The 26,525-nt window shown below is 38.6% G+C and overlaps 1 protein-coding gene and 1 non-coding gene across 23 annotated transcripts in view; one reads left to right on the top strand and one right to left on the bottom strand.

The window, feature by feature from the left end:
* Window positions 1-26,525, bottom strand: part of SCEL (sciellin) — a 125,830-nt gene that overhangs the window by 42,818 nt on the left and 56,487 nt on the right. For 8 of the 22 annotated variants that reach the window (XM_012184804.5, XM_060394154.1, XM_060394153.1 and 5 more), the window contains 12 exons: window positions 25,481-25,546; window positions 23,234-23,293; window positions 19,326-19,370; window positions 17,616-17,675; window positions 17,255-17,314; window positions 14,839-14,898; window positions 14,139-14,198; window positions 13,706-13,762; window positions 11,968-12,027; window positions 5,610-5,669; window positions 4,873-4,932; window positions 3,180-3,239 (listed from right to left, as the gene is read on the bottom strand). In XM_012184804.5, coding sequence (XP_012040194.2) covers window positions 3,180-3,239; window positions 4,873-4,932; window positions 5,610-5,669; window positions 11,968-12,027; window positions 13,706-13,762; window positions 14,139-14,198; window positions 14,839-14,898; window positions 17,255-17,314; window positions 17,616-17,675; window positions 19,326-19,370; window positions 23,234-23,293; window positions 25,481-25,546 — 708 coding nt within the window. Of the gene's footprint in view, window positions 1-3,179; window positions 3,240-4,872; window positions 4,933-5,609; window positions 5,670-11,967; window positions 12,028-13,705; window positions 13,766-14,138; window positions 14,199-14,838; window positions 14,899-17,254; window positions 17,315-17,615; window positions 17,676-19,325; window positions 19,371-23,233; window positions 23,294-25,480; window positions 25,547-26,525 lie in introns of all 22 variants that reach the window. The other 14 variants (XM_060394152.1, XM_060394155.1, XM_012184803.5 and 11 more) reach the window with 5 other exon arrangements.
* Window positions 14,388-14,460, top strand: TRNAR-CCU (transfer RNA arginine (anticodon CCU)). The gene has a single exon. It is a non-coding gene; the product is annotated as a tRNA-Arg (tRNA).

Raw genomic sequence — 26,525 nt, 5'->3', positions numbered from 1 at the left:
AAGATGAACAAAAGAGCCTCCTGATGAAAGTGAAAGAGGAGAGTGAAAAAGTTGGCTTAAAGCTCAACATTCAGAAAATGAAGATCATGGCATCCGGTCCCATCACTTCATGGCAAATAGATGGAGAAACAGTAGAAAAAGTGGCTGACTTCATTTTTCTGGGCTCCAAAATCACTGCAGATGGTGATTGCAGCCATGAAATTAAAAGACTCTTACTCCTTGGAAGGAAAGTTATGATCAATCTAGACAGCATATTAAAAAGCAGAGACATTACTTTGGCAACAAAGGTCTGTCTAGTCAAGGCTATGGTTTTTCCTGTGGTCATGTATGGATGTGAGAGTTGGACTATGAAGAAAGCTGAGTGCTGAAGAATTGATGCTTTTGAACTGTGGTGTTGTAGAAGACTCTTGAGAGTCCCTTGAACTGCAAGGAGATCTAACCAGTCTATCGTAAAGGAGCTCAGTCCTGGGTATTCATTGGAAGGACTGACGCTGAAGCTGAAACTCCAGCACTTGGCCACCTCATGCGAAGAGTTGACTCATTGGAAAAGACTCTGATGCTGGGAGGGATTGGGGGCAGGAGGAGAAGGGGACGACAGAGGATGAGATGGCTGGATGGCATCACTGACTCGATGGACGTGAGTCTGAGTGAGCTCCAGGAGTTGGTGATGGACAGGGAAGCCCGGCGTGCTATGGTTCATGGGGTCGCAAAGAGTCGGACATGACTGAGCAACTGAACTGAACTGAGGCAATAATAGCTCTAAAAGGGGGCTTCCCTTGTGGCTCAGTGATAAAGAACCCGCCTGCCAATGCAGGAGACAGGTTTGATCCCTGGGTCGAGAAGATGCCCTGGAGAAGGAAATAGCAACCCACTACAGATTCTTGCCAGGAGAATCCCATGGACAGAGGACCCTGGCAGTCTACATACAGTTCATGGGGTCGCAAAAGAGTCAGACATGACTTAGTGACTAAACAACAACAATCTCTAAAAAGACATTTCTGTTTTTGTACTGGGCTTTCATATCAACTCTAACACCAAAAGGCCTAAACAAGATATATATCTTGATATATATTATTATTGGACAGTTTATTATATATCCTGAAAAGAAAAGAGACTAGAAAGGCTTCTATCACCTAACTAATCTTTAGGATTAATCTATACGTGAATTTTATTGTGTTCATATCCTTCCATGTAAATTATTGCAATCTGTTATATTGAATTATTTGAAATTGTCATCTTGTGGGTCAAAGATTGTTGAATGTCAACAATTTCATAAGATTCAACCTAATAGATAACTTCTTAGGTATCTTGTTTGAACTAAGCATTGATTGGTGCAATGGGGACTCAGCAATGAAGAAAAACAGTAACAGTAATAGTAACAGCAATGCTGCTGCTGCTGCTGCTGCTAAGTCACTTCAGTCGTGTCCGACTCTGTGCGACCCCAGAGACAGCAGCCCACCAGGCTCCCCCGTCCCTGGGATTCTCCAGGCAAGAACACTGGAGTGGGTTGCCATTTCCTTCTCCAGTGCATGAAAGTGAAAAGTGAAAGTGAAGTCACTCAGTCGTGTCCAACTCTTTGCGACCCCATGGACCGCAGCCCACCAGGCTCCTCCGTCCATGGGATTTTCCAGCAAGAGTACTGGAGTGGGGTGCCATCGCCTTCCCCAATAATAGCAATAGATAATGTTTAATAAGTACTTGGGGAATAAATGCTTCATAAGCTAATTTTTCTGGTAATTCACAAAGAAGGTAATTCTTACAATCCCCACTTTACAGATAAGGAAGCTGAGAATTCAAGGAGGTGAAATGATTTGTCCAAGGCTATACAGCTAACAGATATTCTCTAAACTAAAAAATGTTACTACCGAGTGGAAGAGATGTACACATGACATAATGCAAGGCATGGCAGAGGGTGGGTGCCGAAACAAGGCTCACACAGATCGCATGGGAAAGGTCACATTACTAAGGCTTTCTTCACTTTACAAACTAAGTCATCTTGGAAGAGGGACAAGGGATAACTGTCTTTCATAGAATCTTAATCTGTAACATAAAGTATTACGTGGTCTCTGGATTGGGTATCTGACCCTCAGACAGTGACAATACATTATACTTATTTAGTGAACAAAATATAAGGACAATTTAGAACTCAGTATTCAAATAAAAGAATGATAAATTCTTCACTCTAACCATAAGGTGAATGAAGCAATATATGCAATGGAGGCTGTGTTTTGGAAGCTGTTCCAAGTACATGCAAGGTTGATCTTCTTCACCTACCCACATGAAATACTGCCTAGGAATCAGCAGTCTATGGTCCTCAAGCTAAATCCAGCCTGAAGGCTGGTTTTACAAGTAAAGTTTTATTGGAACATAGCCATTCCCATTCCTTTACAATGTGTTATTAATGATTGCTAGTTTAAATAAAGACTGTTTTGGGCCCCTATACCTGAACTTTTACTCCCTAGCCCTTTAAGCAGAAGTCTGACTCCTGATCTAGTCTAGTAAACTTTATATGATAACTATCTACTGTAAAAATAGAATTCCTAGAAGCAAAGTAAGATAGAAAACTCTGTGAGAGAGATGTGTGCTTTGGTACCTTTTGTATTTAACTCACATTCAAACTAGCATAACAGTATGTGTTTATAGGTTCATGGTTTGGCTATATCCCTTTGGTTACTTAATACAGTGTACCTTAAAGAAAATTCTTTTTTGTTATCTTTATTATTTCAACGAACTAACTATAATTTTTTAAATGACCTCCCAACTTTAGGAATTATTGGAGTATAAATAGAAGAGGAAAGGAAAAAAATGATGACGGATGGAAGATGAATGAAGGAGATTTTCTTCACATGAAGACCTTCTCTTAGGCTGCGTGTCTCTAGGAGATTGTTTGGGGAAGATACTTCATCCCAGGAGGAATCTCGATTTATTTTGAGGAAATCCCAGCATGGAAAACAAATCCCACATGAATAAGAGATTATTCTCATATTTTAAGGAGTTCCTCCACAAATATTCACAGCCAGGAAGCCCTGAATAAGGGAATTGAACACTAGTTTTCTGACACAGAGCTGTTGTTTTGGGTCCCCTTATTGGCGGTTTCTTTGATGGAACAATCAGTTTTATCATATTTTCTAAGTTGAATAGAATAAAATGGAGAAATAGAAGAGTTTCATAATCCTCACCCTTGGTTAGTTTTGTTTGTTTCCGGAGTCACTTTGATGACGTTGTCAAGACTTTGGTCCCTTTAAGACATGGAAAAAGGGATGAGATCCTGTGACAGGTTACATCAAGTGGTTGAAAATATTTACTAAAATGGAAAAGCGTTTTTTACTACAAAAATATTTTACTAGAAAATATTTACTAAAATAGAGATCATCTCAAGGGATTGGAGGTTTTCATTGTTGACTCTGAAAATATATATTTGGACCCAGCTATAACCACATAGAAATAATGAACAATAATTAGTGGTTTCAGAAAATTCATGATGTGCCAGGCACTGTGCTAAGTGATTTATGTGATTTATATGATTCAGTGCCCATATCAACCCTATGAAATAGTATAAAAATATTAATAAACAGAAACCTCAATGAAATAGAGTTGGCAGACCAGAATGGGGGCTCTCTCCTGCCCTGTGACAATAGCAGAAGCCAGCAGGAAGAGGAAACACTGTTCTCCTTGCCTGGCAAGGACTCAGCCAATTGAAAAGCTGTGAACTCTGTTTACTTCAGTCCTCCCAATCTCTGTTCCCCCCTCCCCTCTATAAAAGTGTTCTTCCTTCCCCTTCAGGGACTTGCATGTGGCTCCCCATGGTTGCAGACCCCAGACTACAATTCTCTGATGATCTGAGCAAATCCGTCTTGGCTGGAGAAATATCTGACAATCTATTTGTTTCAGGTCAACAATAGGAAGTATCATCATCTCCATTTCACAAAAGGAAAAACTGAGACCCACAAAGATGAAGTTTTCCCCACATGGCCTGTAGCGGCAAGGCTGGAATGGAAAGCTATGTAATTAACCCCAGAGTGTGCACACTTGGCATAACACCAACCACCTTATTGGAAATTATTAACTGAATTGACATTGGAAGTGACGAGGGAACATCTGGCCCGATTTCCTCACTGTGAGGATGAGAAAACCAAAGTCCAAACAGGAGTGTGATCAGGCCCATTTCTCACTGTTAGTGAGGGCAGAGTCATGCCTAGACCCACATCTCTGGGTTCTGGTCTGATGCTCTTTCCTCTCTCTTGTGCCATCCCTCTGCTTAAGAAAAATAAACAAACCAACCAATAAAAGTGTCCTGACCACTACTGTTTGGAACAGGGAACTCTGCTCTGTTATGTGATAGCCTGGATGGGAGTTTGAGGGAGAATGGATACACGTATATGAATGGGTGAGTCCCTTTGCTGTCCACCTGAAACTATCACAACATTGTTAATCAGCTATACCCCAAAATGAAACAAAAAGTTTTTAAAAAAGAAATAAGTAAAATAATTGCATATAAAAGACTCTACCCAGTAAACCATCATTTCCCTCAGCCCTTGACAACCAAACACTTTGTTTTCTTGGTTGCCAATGGGTTTGCCATTCTGGATATTTCAGATAAATGACATATAATTGTGAAAAAAAAAAAGGTGACTTGTCCATCCTGGGAAAACACTGCACCTCATGAATCAAAATACCTACATTATATTAGAAATTGGCTGACCAAAATCTTTAACAGCTTACATATGAGGTGGTGCAGGTTACATGGTTTTTCTTGAACTATCATTGATACATTGATACTATAGCAGTGTCAGTCTGCTGAAATGATGATTTAAGTATGTTTTTAAACATTGGTTAACATGAAACAAAAAAGAGGAATGTACTAAATCTTACCCTTGCACACTTTTCCCAGTTCTTGGGTTCACTTTGATGAGGTTATCCAGGTTTTGGGAACTTTAAACAAAAAGAAACATAGTAAGTAAAAATGAAATTATATCAACTAATTAAGTCAAGCCAATTACTTTAAAGGATATATGTGCTCAAGATGAATTTGACAATTAAGTTTTGAGAGAAATCAATACCAGTCTATATGTTTCACTTAAAAGAGTAAAATTTTTGACTTTCATTGCTATCAGTTTCCTATATACTCTCAAAATAAAACAATAAAACTAGGGGAAGATTGAGTTTAAAAGATCATCTCTGGAACTATTTGCCCGAAAAATCTTACCTTGTCAGCCCTATTTGGTATTCTACCTGATGCAATAGCTATAATTAAACTGTGTTTTGTTAATAATTTCCATTTAAAGGGATTTAAATGGAAATTTAAACACTTTTGTATTTAAACACATTTTCCTTTAAAGGGATTCTATATCCATTATTTCACATGATCTTTATAATAATCAAACAACAAAAGTGGAACAGACATTATGATCTTCATTTTATAACTAAAGAAGTCTCAGCTTGGTATTCAAGGGACTTGCTCAAAGATACCCAGCTGATAAGTAGTGGAATTCAGATATTTTGACTCCAAACCTCTTTTAAACACAGCTTCTCTAATGAGAGCCACAAACTGATTCAGAACTTGATGCACAAATTGATGGGAAGGAAGAAAGATAAGGTATAATCCTCACCTTGGGTTACTTCTGTTAACTTCAGGGGTCACTTGGATGAGATTGTCAAGACTCTGGCCCCTTTAAAACATAGAAAAAGTGGTATGGTTAATAACAGATTACAACTAAGCTGATAAAACTATTCATTAAAACTCAGAAACAGTGTAAACAACCAAAATCATGCCAAAGAGCTGAAGATTGTTAAAAGCACACAGAAGTATGTAGGGATTTATACATTTCTGAAACTTACTGAGACTCAGAGAGACAATACTTTAATCTTGGAGCCATCAGGCACTAGCAAATACTGAGATAGGCCTCTACTTTGATTCATTGAACGCTATGCCCTTAGCCTTTTCCAGGTGCACTAAACATATTCTGTAATAGTCTGTGTACACATTCCTGGAACATTCCACAAGGCACAACTCCACCCATCAGCTTCCAACATGCTGTGGGAATTTTGAACTTTGGAGAACCCTTATTTTGTAAAATTGTCAGCCGTTAGCAGATTTTCTGTTTAAACACTGGATTCAGATAAGTGTACCCTTAATATTCATTTGAAGGACTGCTGCTGAAGCCGAAGCTCCAATACTTTGGCCACATGATATGAAGAGACAACTCATTGGAAAAGACCCTGATGCTGGGAAAGACTGAAGGCAGGAGGAGAAGGGGACGACAGAGGATGAGATGGTTGGATGGTATCACCAGCTCAATGGACATGAGTTTGAGCAAGCTCCGGGAGATGGTGAAGGACAGGGAAGCCTGGCGTGCTGCAGTCCACTGGGGTCGCGAAGAGTCAGACATGCATAACTCAGCAATCGAACAACAGTAACAAGAAGCAATTTGTTAAAGTCTGTAATATACAATCTGTTATCTCTTGCTTATACCTACTGTGTATTAAAACTACAAATTTTGACTGGTTGTGTTGGCAATAAACAATAAGATGAAAATCCATCAACTTTTGAAATGTAAGTTATAATGTAAAACTGTAATGTAGAACACCATGTAGTCACTGAGAATGACTCAGTATTTTACAGTTACCCTTTAGGATACGCGCTTCTGATCTTAATGGAATTTTTCTTTTTCCTATTGCTCCTACATGTGTTTTCCACATTCCCAGTGCCAGCCAATGTGCCTCTGATCTACAGAGGATACCATATGGGAAAAGAACATCCACAGAAGGCACATTTATACCCTGTATCCCCATGCCCCATGGCCCTGCTAGGATCAGATCATAAAGTCTCCAAGGTGATGTCAATGCAACATCAAAAGATACAGATATCTGGAAGCAGCTAGCTAGATGCTGACTCATGTTCTTCCTTATTTCCAGATGTCTGAGGATGTGCACATCCATGCTAAAAGCGGCAATAAAAAGTTTGAACATTTTTCATGCAAATAATGAAATTGTTAACCCCGAAAAAAACAACTATTCTATCCCAGAATATCCTATGTTGATTTTTTTAACCCTTTGTTGCCTAAACAAAATATGTGGAATTTGAAGGCTGCTGCTGCTGCTAAGCCATTTCCTTCTCCAATGCATGAAGGTGAAAAGTGAAAGGGAAGTTCCTCAGTCGTGTCCGACTCTTCGCGACCGCATGGACTGCAGCCCACCAGGCTCCTCCGTCCATGGGATTTTCCAGGCAAGAGTACTGCAGTGGGGTGCCATCACCTTCTCCGATTTGAATGCTAGTGGCTGAGAAAAAAATATTCTCAGGATTCTGTTTCTAGTACTTTGAGTACTAGAGTACTTTGAGTACTAGAAACAGTAGTACTCATTGGAGTACTCAAGAAGAAATCCCACAGCATTAAGCATTGCAACTCCTCCCTTGTAATATCTGTGTTGGTTCTGTTGGAGACCTTGATCTCTTTATTTTGAATAAAGCACACAGAGGGTTGTCTAAATTTTAAGGTTCATAAACTCAATAAAGAAGAATGTGCTAGTGGGAAGCAGTGGGTGGGTGGGAAGCAGTGCCTCATAGTGTATATCTCTTCAATACTTATGCAGTCTTTCAATCCACAAACAGTTATGGAAAGCCTACCATGGCCCCAAGTGCTGGGATAGCTGTGACCAATACAGACAGGCTTAACCCTAAAGAAACGTCCATTCCAGGACTTCCCGGTGGTCCAGTGGTTAAGAATCCACCTGCCAATGCAGGGGACTCTATTTCCATCCCTTGTCTGGGAAGATCCTACATGCTGCAGGCAACTAAGGGCACCACAATTACTAGAGTTTGGCACTCTAGAGCCCACAAGCCACAAGAACTAAAGCCCACATGCCCTACAGCCCGTGCTCCACACCAAGAGAAGCCACCACAAAGAGAAACCCATGCACTGCAACTGGAGGGCAGTCCCCACTCACTGCAGCTAGAGAAAGCTCACGTGCAGCAGCAAAGCCCCAGTGCAGTCAAAAATCATAAATTAAAATAAATAAATTTTAAAGAGAAGCTTCCATTCTAACTTGGCGAGAGGCAGGCTATATGCAATCAAACCTATAAATGAATGCTACAATTCTAGATAATAACATATGGTATTAAAAATCAGTGCCTGGTGCCTGTGATGCTAGGTTTGGAGAAGGGCTTGGTGATGCAATTATATTCAATGGTTAGAAACAGTCTCTTTGAGAAGGTAACAATTTGGAAATAGAGCCACCCAAAGTGGGAATAGCAGTCACAGAAGTGTTAAGGCAGGAGTGAGGCTGGATAGAAAAGAGGTAAGTTTGGCTGGACTTTACTGAACATATGAAAGGCCATTGCTCAAGTTTAGAACTTAATTCTACCTGAATTAAGAGAACTTCAAAAGTTTTTTAATAAGGGAGGGAGACAATCTTATTTTATCTTTAAGACAGCCACAGAGTTTAATGATGCTTGGTGAAAGGAAAAAAAGAAGACTACTGCTGTTAAAGCTCCCAGGAAGCACACACATACAAATACACAAATAGACACAAAGACTGCAACACTCTTACACACATACACACAAGTACACACACATACACAATCGTGCACATAGGTACTCATATACATACAAAAGCACATGGATATACTCACACATATATTCAGGCACACATAAGCATTTGTGCAGATGTATACAATCACACATATGTCTGCACATACATGCTACACTCATATGCATTCACGCATGTAGACACACATGTATGTACACACTAGTATATATATGTGAATGCATACATTTGCGTGTGTGTGCATGTGAACACATAGGCATACACACACACACCCCACAACCTATGAAAAACAATAGATAATGATTTGAAATACTCTCTTTAATAAAAATTAGAAAGGTAAAACATAAATTTTTCTTGTAGAGTCAAAGTAAACTAAGTATTTGAAAGTATCTAAATTATTGTTGTCGTTTAGTCACTAAGTCATGTCCAACTCTTTGTTACCCCATGGACTGTAGTCTACCAGAGTCCTCTGTCCCTGGAATTCTCCAGGCAAGAAAACTGGAGTGAATTGCCATTTCCTTCTCTGGTGGATATTTCCGACCCAGAGATCAAACCTACATCTCCTGCACTGGCAGGCAAATTTTTTACCGCTGAGCCACCAGGGAAGCCCCATCTAAATCATTAAGAAAACATAATTCATGTGAATCTTTATTATTGCTCTTAATTATTTGTATCTCTGATGTGCCAAGTGTGATAGTATTATGATCTCTAAACTGAAGCATGGGGCAAGTGACACAGTCAGAATTTGAACTCTGATCCTTTAGACTCCCTGCTCCCTTTCACTGCCTCAAGCTCCCTTCCAGAAACACCTAGGTAACCAGGGAAATCAGTGCTTTCTTCTCAGTTTATTGGCTGCAAAAAACTGCATGTCTGTAACACAACGGGTCACTGGGTCTGCAACCACACCAGCATTGCTGAGAACAGGACGGCCTGACGATGCACACCAGCTTTCAGCCAGCCGGGCCCTGGCTCTGATGGGGCCTGCAGGCATTAGTGCCACATTTTAGAATCAACTCATAATATCATGTACCGAGTGAATGGAATGGAAAGAGGTTCAAAAGAAACCACATGGAATTACTTGGTACGCTTCTCAGCAACATGACAACAAGCTCAGTTTCAGATATGATCCATCTGTCTTTTAAAAAATAAAAAAAAAAGCAAGAGGACATAAGCTTTCCAGATTTCCTTGGCAATTCATGGGTAGGGCAAGTCTTTTACAAAGTACGCTTTGTTAACCTCTTCATCTTTAAACATACATTACAAAACATACATATATACACACTGCACACAAATATAGTATACATGCACACACAATCTGTACACAAACACATTCACACACACTGCTTACACACCCACAGAATACACTTATTTATATACGCTATACACGTACACATATACACATACTACTTATATACACACATATACATATATATATATATATATATATATATATACACACATTGTGATGGGCTTTCCTGGTGGTTCAGATGGTAAATAATCTGCCTTCAGTGCAGGAGACCTGGGTTTGATCCCTAGGTTGGGAAGATTCTCCAGGAGAAGGGAATGGTATCCACTCCAGTATTCTTGCCTGGAGAATTCCAAGGACAGAGTAATCTGGTGGGCCACAGTCCATGGGACTGCAGAGAGTCACATGGCTGAGCAACTAACACTTTCACTTTCTTTTCTTTTTTTTAAAAAATATTTTTATTTTTACTTTATTTGACTTTACAATACTGTATTGGTCTTGCCATACATTGACATGAATCTACCACGGGTGTACATGCGATCCCAAACACGAACCCCCCTCCCACCTCCCTCCCAACAACATCCCTCTGGGTCATCCCCGTGCACCAGCCCCAAGCATGCTGTATCCTGCATTAGATATAGACTGGTGATTCGATTCTTACATGATAGTATACATGTTTCAATGCCATTCTCCCAAATCATCCCACCCTCTCCCTCTCCCTCTGAGTCCAGAAGTCCGCTATACACATCTGTGTCTTTTTTGCTGTCTTGCATACAGGGTCATCATTGCCATCTTTCTAAATTCCATATATATGTGTTAGTATACTGTATTGGTGTTTTTCTTTCTGGCTTACTTCACTCTGTATAATCAGCTCCAGTTTTATCCATCTCATCAGAACTGATTCAAATGTATTCTTTTTAATGGCTGAGTAATACTCCATTGTGTATATGTACCACAGCTTTCTTATCCATTCATCTGCTGATGGACATCTAGGTTGTTTCCATGTCCTGGCTATTATATCCACACAGTGATGGTTAATTTCACATGTCAGCTTGACCCGGCCACAGGGTGCCCAGATATTTGGTCAAGTATTATTCCAGGTGTGCTGTGAGGGAGTTTGGGGATGAGCTTAACATCTGAATCTGTAGACTGAGTAAAGCAGATGGCCATCCCCAGCATGGGTGGGCCATGGCTATTCAGTTAAAAGACTGAATAGAACAAAAGGGCTGAGATAAGAGGAGACTTTGCCTACCTGAGTGCTTGACCTAAAACATTGCTCTTCTCTTGCCCTTGAACTGAAGCTTAAACATGGGTTCTCCTGGTCTAAGGCCTTCAAACTGGAACTGGAACTACACAACCGGTTGGGTCTCCATCTTGCCAACAATAGATCTTGGGAACTCTCAGCATCCATAGGGGTATGTGCTAATTCCTTATAATAAATCTCTCTTTATACCTGTATATCCGACTGTATTTCTACTGTATATTCTACTGTTTTGTTTCTTTGGAGAATCCTGATTAATACACGCTGATACACATATCAACACACTTATATATATATACATACATTTATACATAACACACTTTTTATATCTTTAATAAATAGAATTCACTTAAAGTATATATTTTAAAACTTTTGATTTATTTTATATTGGAATATAGCCAATTAACAGTGTTGTGATAGTTTGAGGTAGACAGCAAAAGGAGTCAACATACAGATACATGTATTCCCTCTTGCTCAACCTTCTCTCCCATCCCGGCTGCCACATAACATGGAGCAGAGTTCCCTGTGGTATACAGTAGGCCCCTGATGATTATCCATTCTAAATATAGAGTGTGTATACATGACATTACTATTTACACTGTACATACACATACGTGGCTCACACACACACACACACACACACACACACATACACACAAAGAAATAAATACTAGATAAAGGTAGTCAAGTTCCCATTAAATTTCTCAAAATCTACCTTATAGCAGATGTCACCTGAGAATAAATTGCAAAAGGTCACTTCTGTGTATCAGTCATATAGAATTGCTTAATATGATGTATTTGGGAAAAAATAGTTCATGTGGTTTGAATTCCAATTTGCTCTCCTGAATACAAGTACTCAGAATTCCAGTGAGTTTATAAATGTCAAAGGAGAAATGAAAAGCTTTAAATTACTTACCTCTTAATATTTTTATTTGTTTCAGGATTTACTTTAATAAGCCCATCGAGGTCTTGCTTCCTTTGAGTAAGGAAATGAGTTTTAATGAATGTCATTAAAATAAAACACTAATCAAGTGAACAATGATTGGAAAAATTAAGAAGTGATAAAATATACACATTCTCTAACAATGTAATTTTTAAAGCTCTAAATGCAAATTAAAACTCTTCTCTCACATCCTGAGCTAAAAACCATTTAAATTTCTTAATTTATCAACAAGAAACAGCATATTTCTGTTTTATTCTCAAAATGTGTGTGTATATATTAAATGACTTGCTATTTAACAAAATCAACTTTGCCCTCAGATACATTTCGTTTGCATATCCCAGATGGGTGGCACTTATTAATGTAAGCTATTAATAGATAAAGTTCTATACTGGATCCAGATATAATATAAATTTCCATCTAATAAATCAGATATAATTGCCTGTTCTATTTTTAGATGACAGTAATAATATAAATAATAGTTTTACAGTATTAAAAATAATAAGAAAAATAGATGTCTTCATATAAATGCAACCACTCCCCCAAATCAAGCCTTTTAGAATATAATTAGATTGTGTGTGTGTGTGTTGGTTGCTCAGTCACGTCCAACTCTTTGTAGCCCCATGGACTGTAGCCCAACAGACTCTTCTGTCCGTGGGATTCTCCAGGCAAGAATACTGGAGTGGGTAGCCATTCTCTTTTCCAGGGGATCTTCCAAACCCAGGGATCGAAACCAAGTCTCCTGCATTGCAGGCAGATTCTTTACCTTCTGAGTCAACAGGGAAGCCCGTAATTAGATTATGGTAAATTATAAGAGCAAGAAAAGGCCTTAACATGGTAGGAAAATGAATGACTCAATTCCTGGGGAGATGCATGTTTCCTCCATTAAAAGGCACTGAGAAATATCAGAAAGAGCATAGCCCGAATTCAAAGGGGGCAGTAGGAGATGGCAGAAGTACTATGACTGGGCCCTGCTGCCTTGTGGACCCAGCTCTGAGCAAGGCCAGGATGAGAGGCTCTTACTCACAGTGTGTGCACCTGCCCAGCGCCTCCCTTAGACTGCCTTCTGAGACACCATCCTTAGAGAAGTTGATGTCATGAGTTTTAGTCAAGCCTCACTCTTGGTTACCTTTGCCATTTTAAAAACTCACTTTTAAAATGTCAAGATTGTATTTTCTTTAGACACAAAGGAATTCAATTCAATAACTCACCTCTAAAGCCAAACCAAAATCTGGGAGAAAAGGCAATTTCCTATCAAACATTGGGACAATTCTTCAAAAATAAGCAATTTTATGGGGAGCAAGGAGGAAAGGTCATGTGACCCATCATTCTTACCCAATTCCATGCCAGTAAAACATGTTTCTGAAATTAAAGTGCTAAATCATTTTATCTTTGTGCTTCCCTGCGGCTCAGATGGTAAAGAATCTTCCTGCAATGCAGGAGACCCAGGTTCACTCTCTGAGTTGGGAAGATCCCCTGGAGAAGGAAATGGCAACCCACTCCAGTATTCTTCCCTGGAGAATCCCATGGACAGAGGAGCCTGGCAGGCTACAGTCCATGGGGTCACAAAGAGTCAGACAGTGAAAGGTCATGTAGCCCCTCATTATTATCCAATTCCATGTTAGTAAAACATGTTTCTGAAATTAAAATGTCAACTCATTTTATCTTATTGTCACTTACAGAAATCAGATTTAAAGACAATAGTATGTCTTACCCAGTGGTGTTTGCACTTTCTTTGGGATTCACTTTGATAATGCTATCAAGGTCTTTACTTCTTAAAAAAAAGAAAATTAGATCAGTTTCAAAGTATTCCCATAGTATTTTTTAATATACACACTCCACAGTATTGATGATTAATTCAAGCTTTTGGAGAAAATTATTAAACTAGTATTAAATTCTTTTTGTTATGAAACTTATCTATCAATAAAAAGTTAACTTAATTTCTAGGATTCTATAGGGCTACATAAATTTAAATTAAGATAGAACGTACTAGAGACTCTCCAAGGTAAAGCTTGGCGCAATAGGGTTCAGACACAGAGGAGAGGAGCCAGACTCAAAGCTATGTCCCCCTTCAATGGGCTGAGAAAATCATACAGCTAACCCAGGAGAAAATAACCAAGATTCAGAAACATAAAAGCTGATCTCACCCTCTGCTTGTCTGATCTGTCGTGGCATTTGCTTTAATAACCTCTTTGAGATCTTGGCTTCTTTGGGAAAAACATGAAAACCTGTATCAGTTAGGTTGCATTCAGTTTTCCCTGAAAACCATGTAAACAAGAACGTCCCTGAAAGGGTGTCAGATGTTTCCAGGGCCAACTGACTGGAGAAATTGTGATGTAATTTTTCCTTAGCTTATCTTTATTAATTTCCACAGTTTAAAAAGCTTCACCAGGACTTCCCTGGTGGTCCGGTGGTTAAGATTCTGCACTCCTAATGCAGGAGACCCAGGTTCAATCCCTGGTCTGGGAACTAGATCTCTCATGCCACAGCTAAGACCCAAGACAAACAAATAAATTAAAACACACACACACACACACAAAAACACTTTACCAACACACTTCTCACTTTGCTTTTTTGTCCTTTATATTTCTCAATTTGAATAGAAAATCTGTCTCATTTTTTATTTAAGAAAATATAGAATAACAGGCTTTTCTGCACATTAGTGCAACTCAAGCATGTGGTCTTATGGAAACAGGATTCATCATATTCCTTACTTCCTCTCTCTGACAGACCCCAAAGTGCAACAGCTCATCTGTGACAGAGGAAACCATAAGACTCCATTTCTAATGAGGTGTAAAAAGCTAACATGGAAAAAGGGAGCCCCATCACATTAGAAGCTTTACTTACCCTTTCTCGATTTTGTCAGCCCTTTGATTAACTTTAATAAGACTTCCAAGGCCTTGGTTTCTTTACAACATTGGAGGGGGTGGAGAGAATGGAACAGTGGAGAGAGAAAGAGAGAAATTCAACAGCAGATTTCTCACAATAGGAGTAAGATATCATCAGTACCTAAAACATCAGAAGTCTTTAGAAATATTTAATTCAAGCAGCTCTTCTCATGCCAAATGCTGATATGCTAACTATCCTATAGTGAGGACCTAACCATGACTCAGTCATGATTAACTCAATTTAAAAGTTCTTTCCACATTTCAACTTTTGCTTTCTTTATCCTTCGAGGGTGGGTCGGTGGGAAGCTCACTTTAATACGTGTGTTGAGATATTGTCTGCCTTAAAATCATTCATATCAAGGGTGGAAATCAGAGGATCAACATTTTGAATCTAAACACTTTGAAGATTTAGAAAAGTCATCTTTAATAAAAAGAAACCTTGGAAAAGCAGAAATAACTCTATGATGACTTCAGTACTTTATATAAGTTGGTCACAACCAATAAAACTTTCACAGGCTGATAGCTTAAAACAGGGAAAATGAAAGCTAATCTCTCTAAATCCCCCGATTGTTCAATGTTATTTTCATCTGTCTCTGTCTTTCACTGTGATAGGACTGTTGACATCTGAGGTTTTCTTTCTGTGTAAAGAAGAAGGAGGGAAGAAGGAAAAGGAACTATGCCTGCCCCCTACTACACCATTGAGAGCTGTCTTTTCTGCATCAAAGCCCAGTCACCATCAAGTTATCCCAGATCATAAATCATTCCCTTTTTTCCTCTTCCCTAGCCCATACAATGATTGACTTGTGATACTCATCTTCTGTTTCCTGATTTCCACCACTTTAATGGAACTTTCCAAATTTCATTTCTTAAAAAATCTGAAATCTCATCTTCTCCTCTAAAACTCATATAACCGCTTCTAGAGAATTGACTGCTTTCTTACTTCATCTGTTCTCTATTTGAAAAAAAAAATGAAATAGAGGATGCACACATTCCTCATCTGTGACAGAGGAAACCATAACACTCCACTTCTAATGAGGTGTAAAAAGCTAACATGAAAAAAGGGAGCCCCATCACATTAGAAGCCCCATGCACATTAGAGTGCACATCCATACTATATCTGCTAAGTCACTTCAGTCGTCTCTGACTCTGTGCAACCCCGTAGACGGCAGCCCACCAGGCTCCCTCGTCCCTGGGATTCTCCAGACTAGAACACTGGAGTGGGTTGTCATTTCTTTCTCCAATGCATGAAAGTGTAAAGTGAAAGTGAAGCCGTTCAGTCGTGTCCGACTCTTAGCGATCCTGTGGACTGCAGCCTACCAGGCTCCTCCCATGGGATTTTCCAGGCAAGAGTACTGGAGTGGGGTGCCATTGCCTTCTCCTCATACTATACTAATAAGTTGTTAATAAGTATTTGATGTCTGAATGAAGGTGGTGATTATCAACACTTTTTACTATATAGACTTTGTTAAGTGTTCTACATTAGAGAGGGTTAAGAAGGCATACTGCCAAGCTTGACCAGGAAAGCTAGAATATCTGCCTATGCACAGATTGGCACAGATGAATGGTTTTTAAAGATAACCAGGACAATAGAAATCATCATGTTAGGAAGGCAAATCTAATGACTAACCGAATACAAGGTAAAAATAGCCAATCTGGAGAAAAAGCAGTGGAGACCTCATATACCTTTAGCCTTATGCAGTTCTGCATTGTTCTGGGAATTTTCTTTAATGATACTGTCAGAAGTTTGATATTTTTTCAATATGAAAAATAATATCAGTAGTAATTCATTTTCTAGTATATCAGTGTCGGTCTAGAGCTGTAAGTCAACTTCTTTAAATATTCAGTTACTGACCATTAATTAACACTTTTTATGATACAAAGTCAATAAAAGCATGGCTTTTGACCTTGAGATGTTTACAAGTGCATCTGAGTGATAGGCAAATGAACATTCCAACTGAAAAATGCTTTAGTCCTTGGTAAAGACTTCAGGGGTGAGAGGCTATACTACTGGCATCAAAATGTCTTATAGTGAATATGTTTGGTCCATAAACCAGCCTATTGTCCACTGCTTCTAGTGATCTGTTTGACTTCTTTCACTTTCAGATGTAAAAGGGAACTTGGAGACCATCTGTCTAGATCATACCCTTCATTTTATGGACTGAGGAAACAGAGGCCACTTGTCCAGGGTCACCCTGGTTTATCCTAGTGACAGAGGTAGCACCAAGACACTCTCCCCTCCATCTCCTGACCCTGATCAAGGGTCTGTTCCACCAGCCTGTCTGACTCTTGTCTTGAGCAGAAGGTCTCCCCCAGGAAATGGCACACAGTTTACGAATCAATCAAAAAAGGCTGTAAGAGTCTCAATCACATCTTACCCTTTGCCATCTTTATCTGTCCAGGTATTCACAAACATGAGATTTTCAAGGCTTTTGGCTCTAAAAAATACAAAGAAATTAAAATAAGAGACTGCATATTGAAAAAAAATTATGTGTTATCTTGAAAGGTCAGATACAGTAAAAAATTTTCATGAATTGCTCATTTACTCTTACTGAATAGAGCAGCAGAAATCCTTCTGGGCAATTATGTCTGAACTAAATGTACAATACTGAGTGCACCGCCCCATCTGTTAGCACATTTTTATGCCAGGGAAGATAACTCCCTTCCAGCTAATGTCTGAAAGAATAAAACAAGCAATCTGGGAGATAATATTTTCAGGTTAGAGACAGATGCACTTACCTTTTCTCCATTAATTCTGACTTCAGATTTGCTCTGAAGAGACCATCGAGACCTTGATTTCTTTGAAAGAATTGAGTAAAAAACCTTGTCACTATTAATGATGGATACTTAACTCATCTAAGCAAAGATCAGTTTATATCTGAGACAGGAAGTAGAAGTTGTTTGGGAAAAGATGAGCCACAATTCCTGAAATCACTTTATTCCAAACAGATTTTTTTTTTCCTAGACTCAAATATTAAATTGCAGTGGACCTTGGAGAGAAGAAAAGAAGATACATACTAGGGAGCCTCAAGCTGTAATAAGTCCATTGTTTGCACTGTTTGCATTCAAGAAGTGATATTCTGTTTTAATATGAGCCAATATTTACAAAGCTGGCCATGACACGTGGACGCCTGGAGTTTCAGGATCTCCTGAAAGTGTCCTGCAACTCTGGGCTTAAATTCTCACATTGCAACTGTAGCTGAGAAACAGCCAGGCAGCCGGGACCGGCATTCCCTCCATGTTTCAGAGCCAGCTCCCTTCATGCATCTCTACTTACCTGGCCTCATCAGACTGTGGAGTCTGATTCCTGATCTAATACTTCCTCTGTAAATTAAAATTTAAAAAAAAAAACTGAAAAGCAGCAAATCGTAGTGAGTCGTTGGTTCAGTTCAGTTCAGTAGCTCAGTTGTGTCTGACTCTTTGCAGCCCCATGAACCGCACCACGCCAGGCCTCCCTGTCTATCACCAACTCCTGGAGTCCACCCAAACCCATGTCCGTCAAGTCGGTGATGCCATCCAACCATCTCATCTTCTGTCGTCCCCTTCTCCTCCTGCCCTCAATCTTTCCCAGCATCAAGGTCTTTTCCAATGAGTCAGCTGTTCGCATCATGTGTCCAAAGTATTGGAGTTTCAGCTTCAACATCAGTCCTTCCAATGAACACCCAGGACTGATCTCCTTTAGGATGGACTGGTTGGATCTCCTTGCAGTCCAAGGGACTCTCAAGAGTCTTCTCCAACACCACAGTTCAAAAGCATCAATTCTTCAGCGCTCAGCTTTCTTTATAATCCAACTCTCACATCCATACATGACCATTAGAAAAACCATAGCCTTAACTAGACAGACCTTTGTTGACAAAGTAATGTCTCTGCTTTTTAATATGCCGTCTAGGTTGGTCATAACTTTCTTTCCAAGGGAGTCGTTGGTAGTCATTTATTAATAGATCATTTTTGTCAACACAGGGCATGAACAATCACATCTCTTTATCATCAGATCTGTGAACTCATTTGACACTTGCTTTGCTTCTCCTTCACTCTGGTACCTACTTATTTCGTGCGTTAGTGGGCCAAGTAACAGAGAGAGAACTAAAATTGCACTTCAAGCTTTAATTAATAAGATCTTTAAATTATGCAGTTACAAATGATTCAAAATAAGCAGGTAATATTAACTAAGAAAAGTGGGTTTTGTAATGATTAAACTAAAAACATTCAGTGACCAAACGAAACTATTTACATACTAATATAATAGAATTTCAGGAAGATAAATGTGTTTATTTTTATAACTGCTTTACTAAACAATGGTGTATGAAAATCAATGACACTTTAATATTAGTACCTTTAAATTGTAATAACCATTTGTAACAATGATGAAGATTTCCGAAAGCTTTTTGTTCAAGATTTGTAGGATACTTTTCATGCTCAAAACTACTGAAAAGTAAATTCAGTACTTACCTATTCAAACTTTTGTTCATTTTGATGAGATTATCTAATTCTTCACTTTGGGAAAAGAAAGAATATCTCCCATCAGTAAAAGTCAGGGATAGATTCAGCGTAAAACAACTATTTCTGAGTTTTCTGAAGTTCAACAAACATCCCACCTTCATCATCCATGAAAAACATGTCTAACCTGCCAAAGCTCTCCTCAGACAGACGTTTCTGCAACAAATCTTTCCCAGTCCTTTAAGTGAATAGAGATCCCTACATTTTTGGAAGCCTTGCAGTGTTTGGGGTTTTTATATCTCCTTTATGGTACTTACCTTGCTGTACTTTGTAATGTATTAGATTGGCCAAAAAGTTTGCTTAATTTTAAGTAAAAATAAGACGTGTTTTTCAGATTCACCAAGAATTTTATTGAATAACATATTTACTAACCAAACTTTTTGTTTTGCCCAACCCAATAATAATCACACAATTTTCTCCTTGCTTCTACATATATGAGTGTGAGTGTTCATAGAGAGAAACACAGACTCTACACACATTCCCACACCACTTAAAATTTAGATCAGCTTTATATTGGGTCCTCTTCAGTGCTTAATCTGGAGTTTTTCACACAGTAGATGCTTAATACAAGGTCAAATTGCATCAAAAATACACATATGTTGACTTATTATAGATTCTATCTTTGCATAATGTGCTTGCACAGAGAAAATTTTGGAAAACACTTGTTTATCAGTAAGTCTGGTCTCTTTCTTGAATTCTACTCTCCCTCATTCCAGATCAGCTAGATTTGCACTCCTGTTTTTGTATTTGAGAACTGTGAAGTCTATTGGCTGCTTCTGCAGGAGCTGCCTGTTTAAGCTAAACCCCTGGGTTCTGGAATATTCCTTAGCTCAGCCCTCTCCCCCAAGAAGGCGGCCGGAGTGGTTTTTCCTTCCTATTTGCTCCTCACAGAACCTCCTCCCCTCATCCCTTCTATCCACCTGCTTTACCCTCATTTCTCTTGCCTTCCTCATCCAGTTTTCCAGTTCATAAATCCTGGTTCTCTCTTCTTCCTGCTCTAGAATCACACATTTTCCACACTTCCTCAATGTTCCTCTTTCTTCTTCAGTCATCACTGGTATAGACCAGGAGGCCAAGTAAGTAGGTAGTTAGACATTCAGGTTCCCAAGTCAGGGATACTTGGCTTCCAATCCAGGCTTTACTGCTTATTACTTGGTGACTCTGGGTGAGTTGTCTAACCTCTTGCTCCCTCAATTTTTAAGTCACAAAGTAAGAATACTAATGGTCCCCACCTCAGAAAAGAACCAATAAGTTAATGAATAGAAAGTGATTAGTGTGATGCCTAGCATGTCATAAACTCTCAATTAATTTTGGCAATTATAGTAAACAGTTCCCAGTCAATATTAATGTTTTCACTTTTTAAATGCTCACTATATTTATTTTTTAAACTGAATTTAGAGGCACCAAGACTTTGGCTCAGCTGTAGAGAGGTATAGTCACTGAGTGACTAATGTGCTTGGAGATGCCTGGTACCAGCAGATCACCAGAATAGTTACTGGGATGGTCCTCGCAGGGGCCTGAAAAACTTATTCAATCAACAGCCATCACAGAGATGAATCCTTTCAAGTAATATTGCATATTCAATGGTAGAGTCAAAGGCTGAGAATAAATATAGAAATGTGAAAGTTGCTGATCCTGACAAAAAATGGATTAATGTTCTATCCTTGCATGGGACAAATGTTACCCAGACCCTAATACAATGTTGTATTGTCATCTCTTATTTGAAATTCTACCTTCCAACTCTGAGGCTACAAATCGGTTCTATGTCCCCTAGGGAAAGAGCAAGCTCTATACATTTCCGCTCCAAACCTTTCTGACTGGTAAGTCACAATGATGAGATTATCAGGATTTGAGGTTCCACAAGAAAATTAGCATAGATCATGAAAAGACACTCTGTGGGAAATTAAGTAAAATGGGGACTGCATTGTGAATGAAGAAGCTGAGCTTTAAAAATGGCATCCAGTTGATGAAAGCTTGGATATTAAGTTTTACCACTGCATTTGCAATAAACTAAATGCTCTTAGTCAGATAGGAGTAATAGTCCATTTCCCAAAGGAGTATTACAAAGCAACTCAGATAAAAATAAAAGCTATATTGAGTCCCTACATATAGCCCAGAGCATCAGACATTTCCCCTGGTCCCCATCAAAGTTGCAGCTTCTTCCTGTAAAGAACGTGTCTGGCTGTGGAATTTGTGTATCCTGGTGAGGAAGAGGGGACAGGAAAGCTAATCCAACTGAAGCTCTCACTGTTTTTGTTTGACTGGTGCCAAACCGTAATTGCCCTTCGGCATCACTCACCTATCTTTCCCTTAAACAGCTGTCAAAAAATTACCCAGTCCAAAAAACTGTTCAATCCCCGTAAAAATATTACCTCAAACAAAAATAAATAAATAAAATGAGAAATCTAGATACATAGACAACGGAAGAAATGAAAATGAAAAATTTAGGATATTTTCCACTGTCTCTTTCCAAATTTAGACTGTGTCCATTAGTTGCAGAGAAGAGCTCACCGTCACTTCTGTGACTTCTCTTCAGGTCTTTGAGCTGGCAGTCCTAACAACCCTCTTAGCACTGCTAACTTCCACTGAACAAGGGAAAAATTCTGTAGGCACAGGATTAAACCACGGAATGCTTATACCCAAGGTTTTCTCACTGCTCAGCATTGTCTTACCATTATCCACTATATAAACACTTCTGCTTTGCACAAAGCATTGTGTTAGCCTTTGTAGATGGCAGATGGTGAGAAAGACAAAATATCTGCTCTAGGAGATTAAAGAGATAACAAAGAAGATGAGACATTTACATAAATACCACAAGACAATACTAAATATGATTAGCTGCTATGTAACTTGAATAATAGGATTCTAATCACTTAAGGAGGCAAAAGTCACATCTCACTGGGTCACTCACTTGGAAAAGACCTCACAGAGGTGTTGGTATCTGATCTGGATCTTGAAAAATGGGTAGAACTTGAATGTATTGATATGGTGGCCTTGAGGCTGGAAAAGCCCTCATGAATAGAATGGTATAAACAAAGGCAGAGGCTCTGGAAACTTCAGAAAGGAAGTGGTTTAATTTGGTATTGAATGTAGGATAAATGCATTGGTGAAGTCCAAAATTTCTAAGGAATGTTAGGTCAGAGCCAGGTTAACAAGGGCATTGCATGAAGTTATATGCAATTGACTAGGCCGTGGGAAGCCAAGTGGAGTGATTTTTCAAGTAGAATCATAGAAAGAAAACTCCAGCAGTGATGGGTAGTGATGGTCTAGTGGAAGAAGAGACTGGAGGAGTGTCAGTCAATCTGAATAGCTACTCTGATAACCTGTGATGGAACCAATGAGGGTTTGAACTGGGTGAGACCATGGGGGTGTGCAGGGCACTTTAGACATTTAATCCATACATGCCTGATACTACGCAGAGGGGTCAAGATGGAAGAATCAAAAATGATTCCAGAAAGGTGAGCTTGCCTGAATGAAAGAACACAGAGAAGATAGGAAATACCGCATTTGGGGAGGAAGTTGACAATAACCTAGGGCATTCTATAGGGGGGTGCTGGGGAGATGGGTAAACACAGATCCGGGTCAGAACATAAATTCAGGATGGGGGTTTGGAGCAAGGTCACCACCATGAGCATCACTCCACAGAAGAGAAAGCGGAGAGAGAAGAATGTCCATCAGTGTCAGTATTACCCATTTCTCAGGAACTCTAATCTAGAGACTGACTCTTTCTTCCTTCAAATTATATATAATGAGCAGCATCAGGATTTCGTTCATATTTGGAAGATTTAAAGGTACTGGCTAAGCATTTTTGAAACAGAGAGAGAAGAAAAATGCAAGTTCAAAACCTCTTGAGCACTCACCCCTTGTTAGTTTTCTGAAGCGAAGTGGCCACTTTGACAATGTTCTCCAGATCCTGACTCCTTCAAACAATGAAAAATAAACTCATGTCAATGACAACTGAGCTATGCTTAAAGGAACTAAAGTATCTGTGTTCAGTGAAGAAAGCAAAGTCCGTATGTTATCAGAAATCACTGACTTTATCTGAATAACAACAGCCTATCCCATCAGCTCACAGCACTCACACACTCGCACTCGTGCACGCCGGTCACTCCACCCAGGCATTGCCTCTGCCACCTAGTGCTCACTGAAACAATTACAGTTTCTCCTAAAGACGTGTATCGGCTATGTGCAAGTTACATACTTAAAAAGGATACGGGGGAAAAATTGAATTAACTGCACAAGTAAACACAAAGTATGTTCAGAAGTTTTTCTATCAACCATAGAACATTATAATGTCATTGAGCATACATTATACATAACATTATAATGACACTGAGTATACATCCTTGGGCTTCCCTTGTGGCTTAGATGGTAAAGAATCCACATGCCAATATGGGAGAACTGGATTCGATCCCTGGGTCAGGAAGATCCCCTGGAGAAGGGAATGGCAACCCACTCCAGTATTCTTGCCTGGAGAATCCCATGCACAGAAGAGCGTGGCAGGCTACCACTCACGGGGGCACAAAGAGCTGGACGCGACGGAGCGACTAACAGTTTCAGTTTTCAAGGAACATTGAGCAACATATTCAGAAGATCAATCAACCCCCTATATGAAGTGAACGTATCTGTCTTCTTAGGCTTCCAAAGGGAAAGAAAGCACATTTAATACTGTAGGGTATGTGGAATCACCTGACATGTAATGGACTTAAATCGCCAGGTCATGAAAAGGAATAATTTTAGGTTTACCTGAATTGAGACCTGTGTTTCATAAACAATACTGTATAGAAAGTTAACAGAGTTCCATGAAGAAAGAATTTTGGAGTCAAGTAAACTGAGGAAACATAACTGACTTTTAGAGATTTGGACTGTACATACACGCACACTGAAGGCTCTGGAAATTCATGATCGAGAACCCTATTCTCCTGTGTTTCCTAAATGTGTTGTCCTTTAAATGTCTCTTTCCCAGAACATTCATTGATATCTTGTGGTACATGGGACATACTGTAGAACATGCTGTACCTTAAGCCTGTAGGTACAAGGTATTCCCCCCAAAGGTAAGGTATCTGCGTGACATAAGTCTAAGCATCACAGGGGATAATAAAGAGAAAAAAAAACATACATAAAATTTTGCACTTTGAACAATGTTTTCAATTTAAAAAATTGTTTAAAATAAAGATTTATTATAATGGTAAATTAAGCTAGGCTTCCCAGGTGGCTCTAGTGGTAAAGAACTTGCCTGCCAATGCAGCTAGACATAAGAGACATGGGTTTGATTCCTGGGTTGGGAAGATCCCCTGGAAAAGGGAATGGCAACCCACTCCAGTATTCTTGCCTGGAGAAACCCATGGACAGAGGAACCTGGAGGGCTACAGTCCATGGGGTCGCAAAGAGTCAGACACAACTGAAGCGACTTATCCCACATGCACAAGATGGTAAATTACTGCTGTGTTTTTTACCATTAAAAAAAAAAAAAGCTGGTTTATCATATTGGTTGACTTATAAAATAACATTGTTCAAAAACTAATTTCAAAATAGTATTTTTTCAAATAAATAAATAAAGATACATCTAAAGCAAATACTAAACTAGATGGGATGTTTAAGACAATAGGTGTAAACCAGGACTGTCATGGGGAAATCTTAGTCAAAAGCATCAGTACAATTTGTAAGCCTTTTATTGATGGTGCAGGAGAAGCTCAGTGACCTTATCATACAGCCAATTCCAAGCAAAGGTTTTGTAGACATTCAATCAGATGACTGTATTTCCACCTATTCCCTTACACATCAACGCCAGCTATATCATAGACTCTGGGACAAGTGTTAGGAATAAAGAGAGATTTTCCTTTCTTAAGGGGTTTGATCTTATTCTGTTATCATATTCAGGGAATTTTGGTTGTTCTTAATGTAATACTAAGAAATAGCAATAAAAGGAATAAAATTCTCTAAGTACATATACAATGATTTATTACCCACTATTGAAGTCAGCTGGAAAACTGATTTTGTCCGTTTTATTAATTTCATGTATGTTTCAGTGTTCTAATAAAGCATACTTTATCATTTATACAATTAAATAAATATAAATATAGAGATATCAGGATAGATCATTGTACCTTATACTTCTTTCAGCAGATCTGTTGGCTTCTGTATATACGCTTGGTTTAGCTGGATATATCTGCCTATATTTTTCAAATTAAAGATAATGTCTGTTAGGTAAGAAAACACTTCTCTGTTAAATTTAAATTTATGAGAAAACATTTACATTCAAAGAGATGAAAGTGTGCTTGCTGGAATAATAGCTCTATGGAAATAAACTTCTAAATATGTTCATGTTCATTTATTTTAGTTTTCAGTCATCAATAAAGCAATTATCTTTATTAGATAAAAACACTTATCTCAATTAGATAATGGTAAAATGTTTTTAAATAGTAAAAATCATGTTTTGTTAGGTGTCAGAGGAACATCTTTTTCTCAAAGACTCATCCCATTTGAATACTATCATAAAATATATTTGCTCAGATAATATGGTAAACACTTTCCTTTTTCCAGCACACCCACTACATTAGGAATGACCACACTGAGCTGTTAGAATTAAATTTTACAATGTTAGGTTCTGTGACAATTTGTGGTATAAGGCTTTTCTCGGCTTTTTTTCTAAGTATCTAATTGACCTACTTACACATTCTTGCTTGTTCTCAAGAAACTAAATTCGACTATTTTTTGTACTCCTGAGGACATGTGTTAATTACAGAGGAAACACTTCCCTTTCATATTCTTTCATTAAAATCATCTTGCTGTGATTAAAGTAATCAGGGTTTAAAACATGCAAGTTGTCCTCATTTTATATTTAAGATCATTTGTGGAAGAAATAAATTAGAGTAGTAAAAACAGATTAGACCAGTTCTGATGAAATTTAGCTTCTTTTGAATCTATTCAATTCACTGCTCTAAAATCTAATGTTTTGAATTCAGGACGTACTAACACCAACTTTTTTTAGCCCTCTAAAAAATCCTATTCATATTAATATTAAATTGCTCAATATTGCCAAAGTAAAAGGAAAAATAATATAAGATAGAAAGCCTGAAAAGTTATTTTCAAGTGTATAACCATTGCGCAGATTAGAAGTCATAAATCTGGCCTATATTTTTCATTAATTTA

This window comes from Ovis aries, chromosome 10 (genome assembly GCF_016772045.2).
Source record: "Ovis aries strain OAR_USU_Benz2616 breed Rambouillet chromosome 10, ARS-UI_Ramb_v3.0, whole genome shotgun sequence".
NCBI classification, from domain to species: domain Eukaryota; kingdom Metazoa; phylum Chordata; class Mammalia; order Artiodactyla; family Bovidae; genus Ovis; species Ovis aries.
This window is presented reverse-complemented; position numbering and strand designations above follow the sequence as displayed.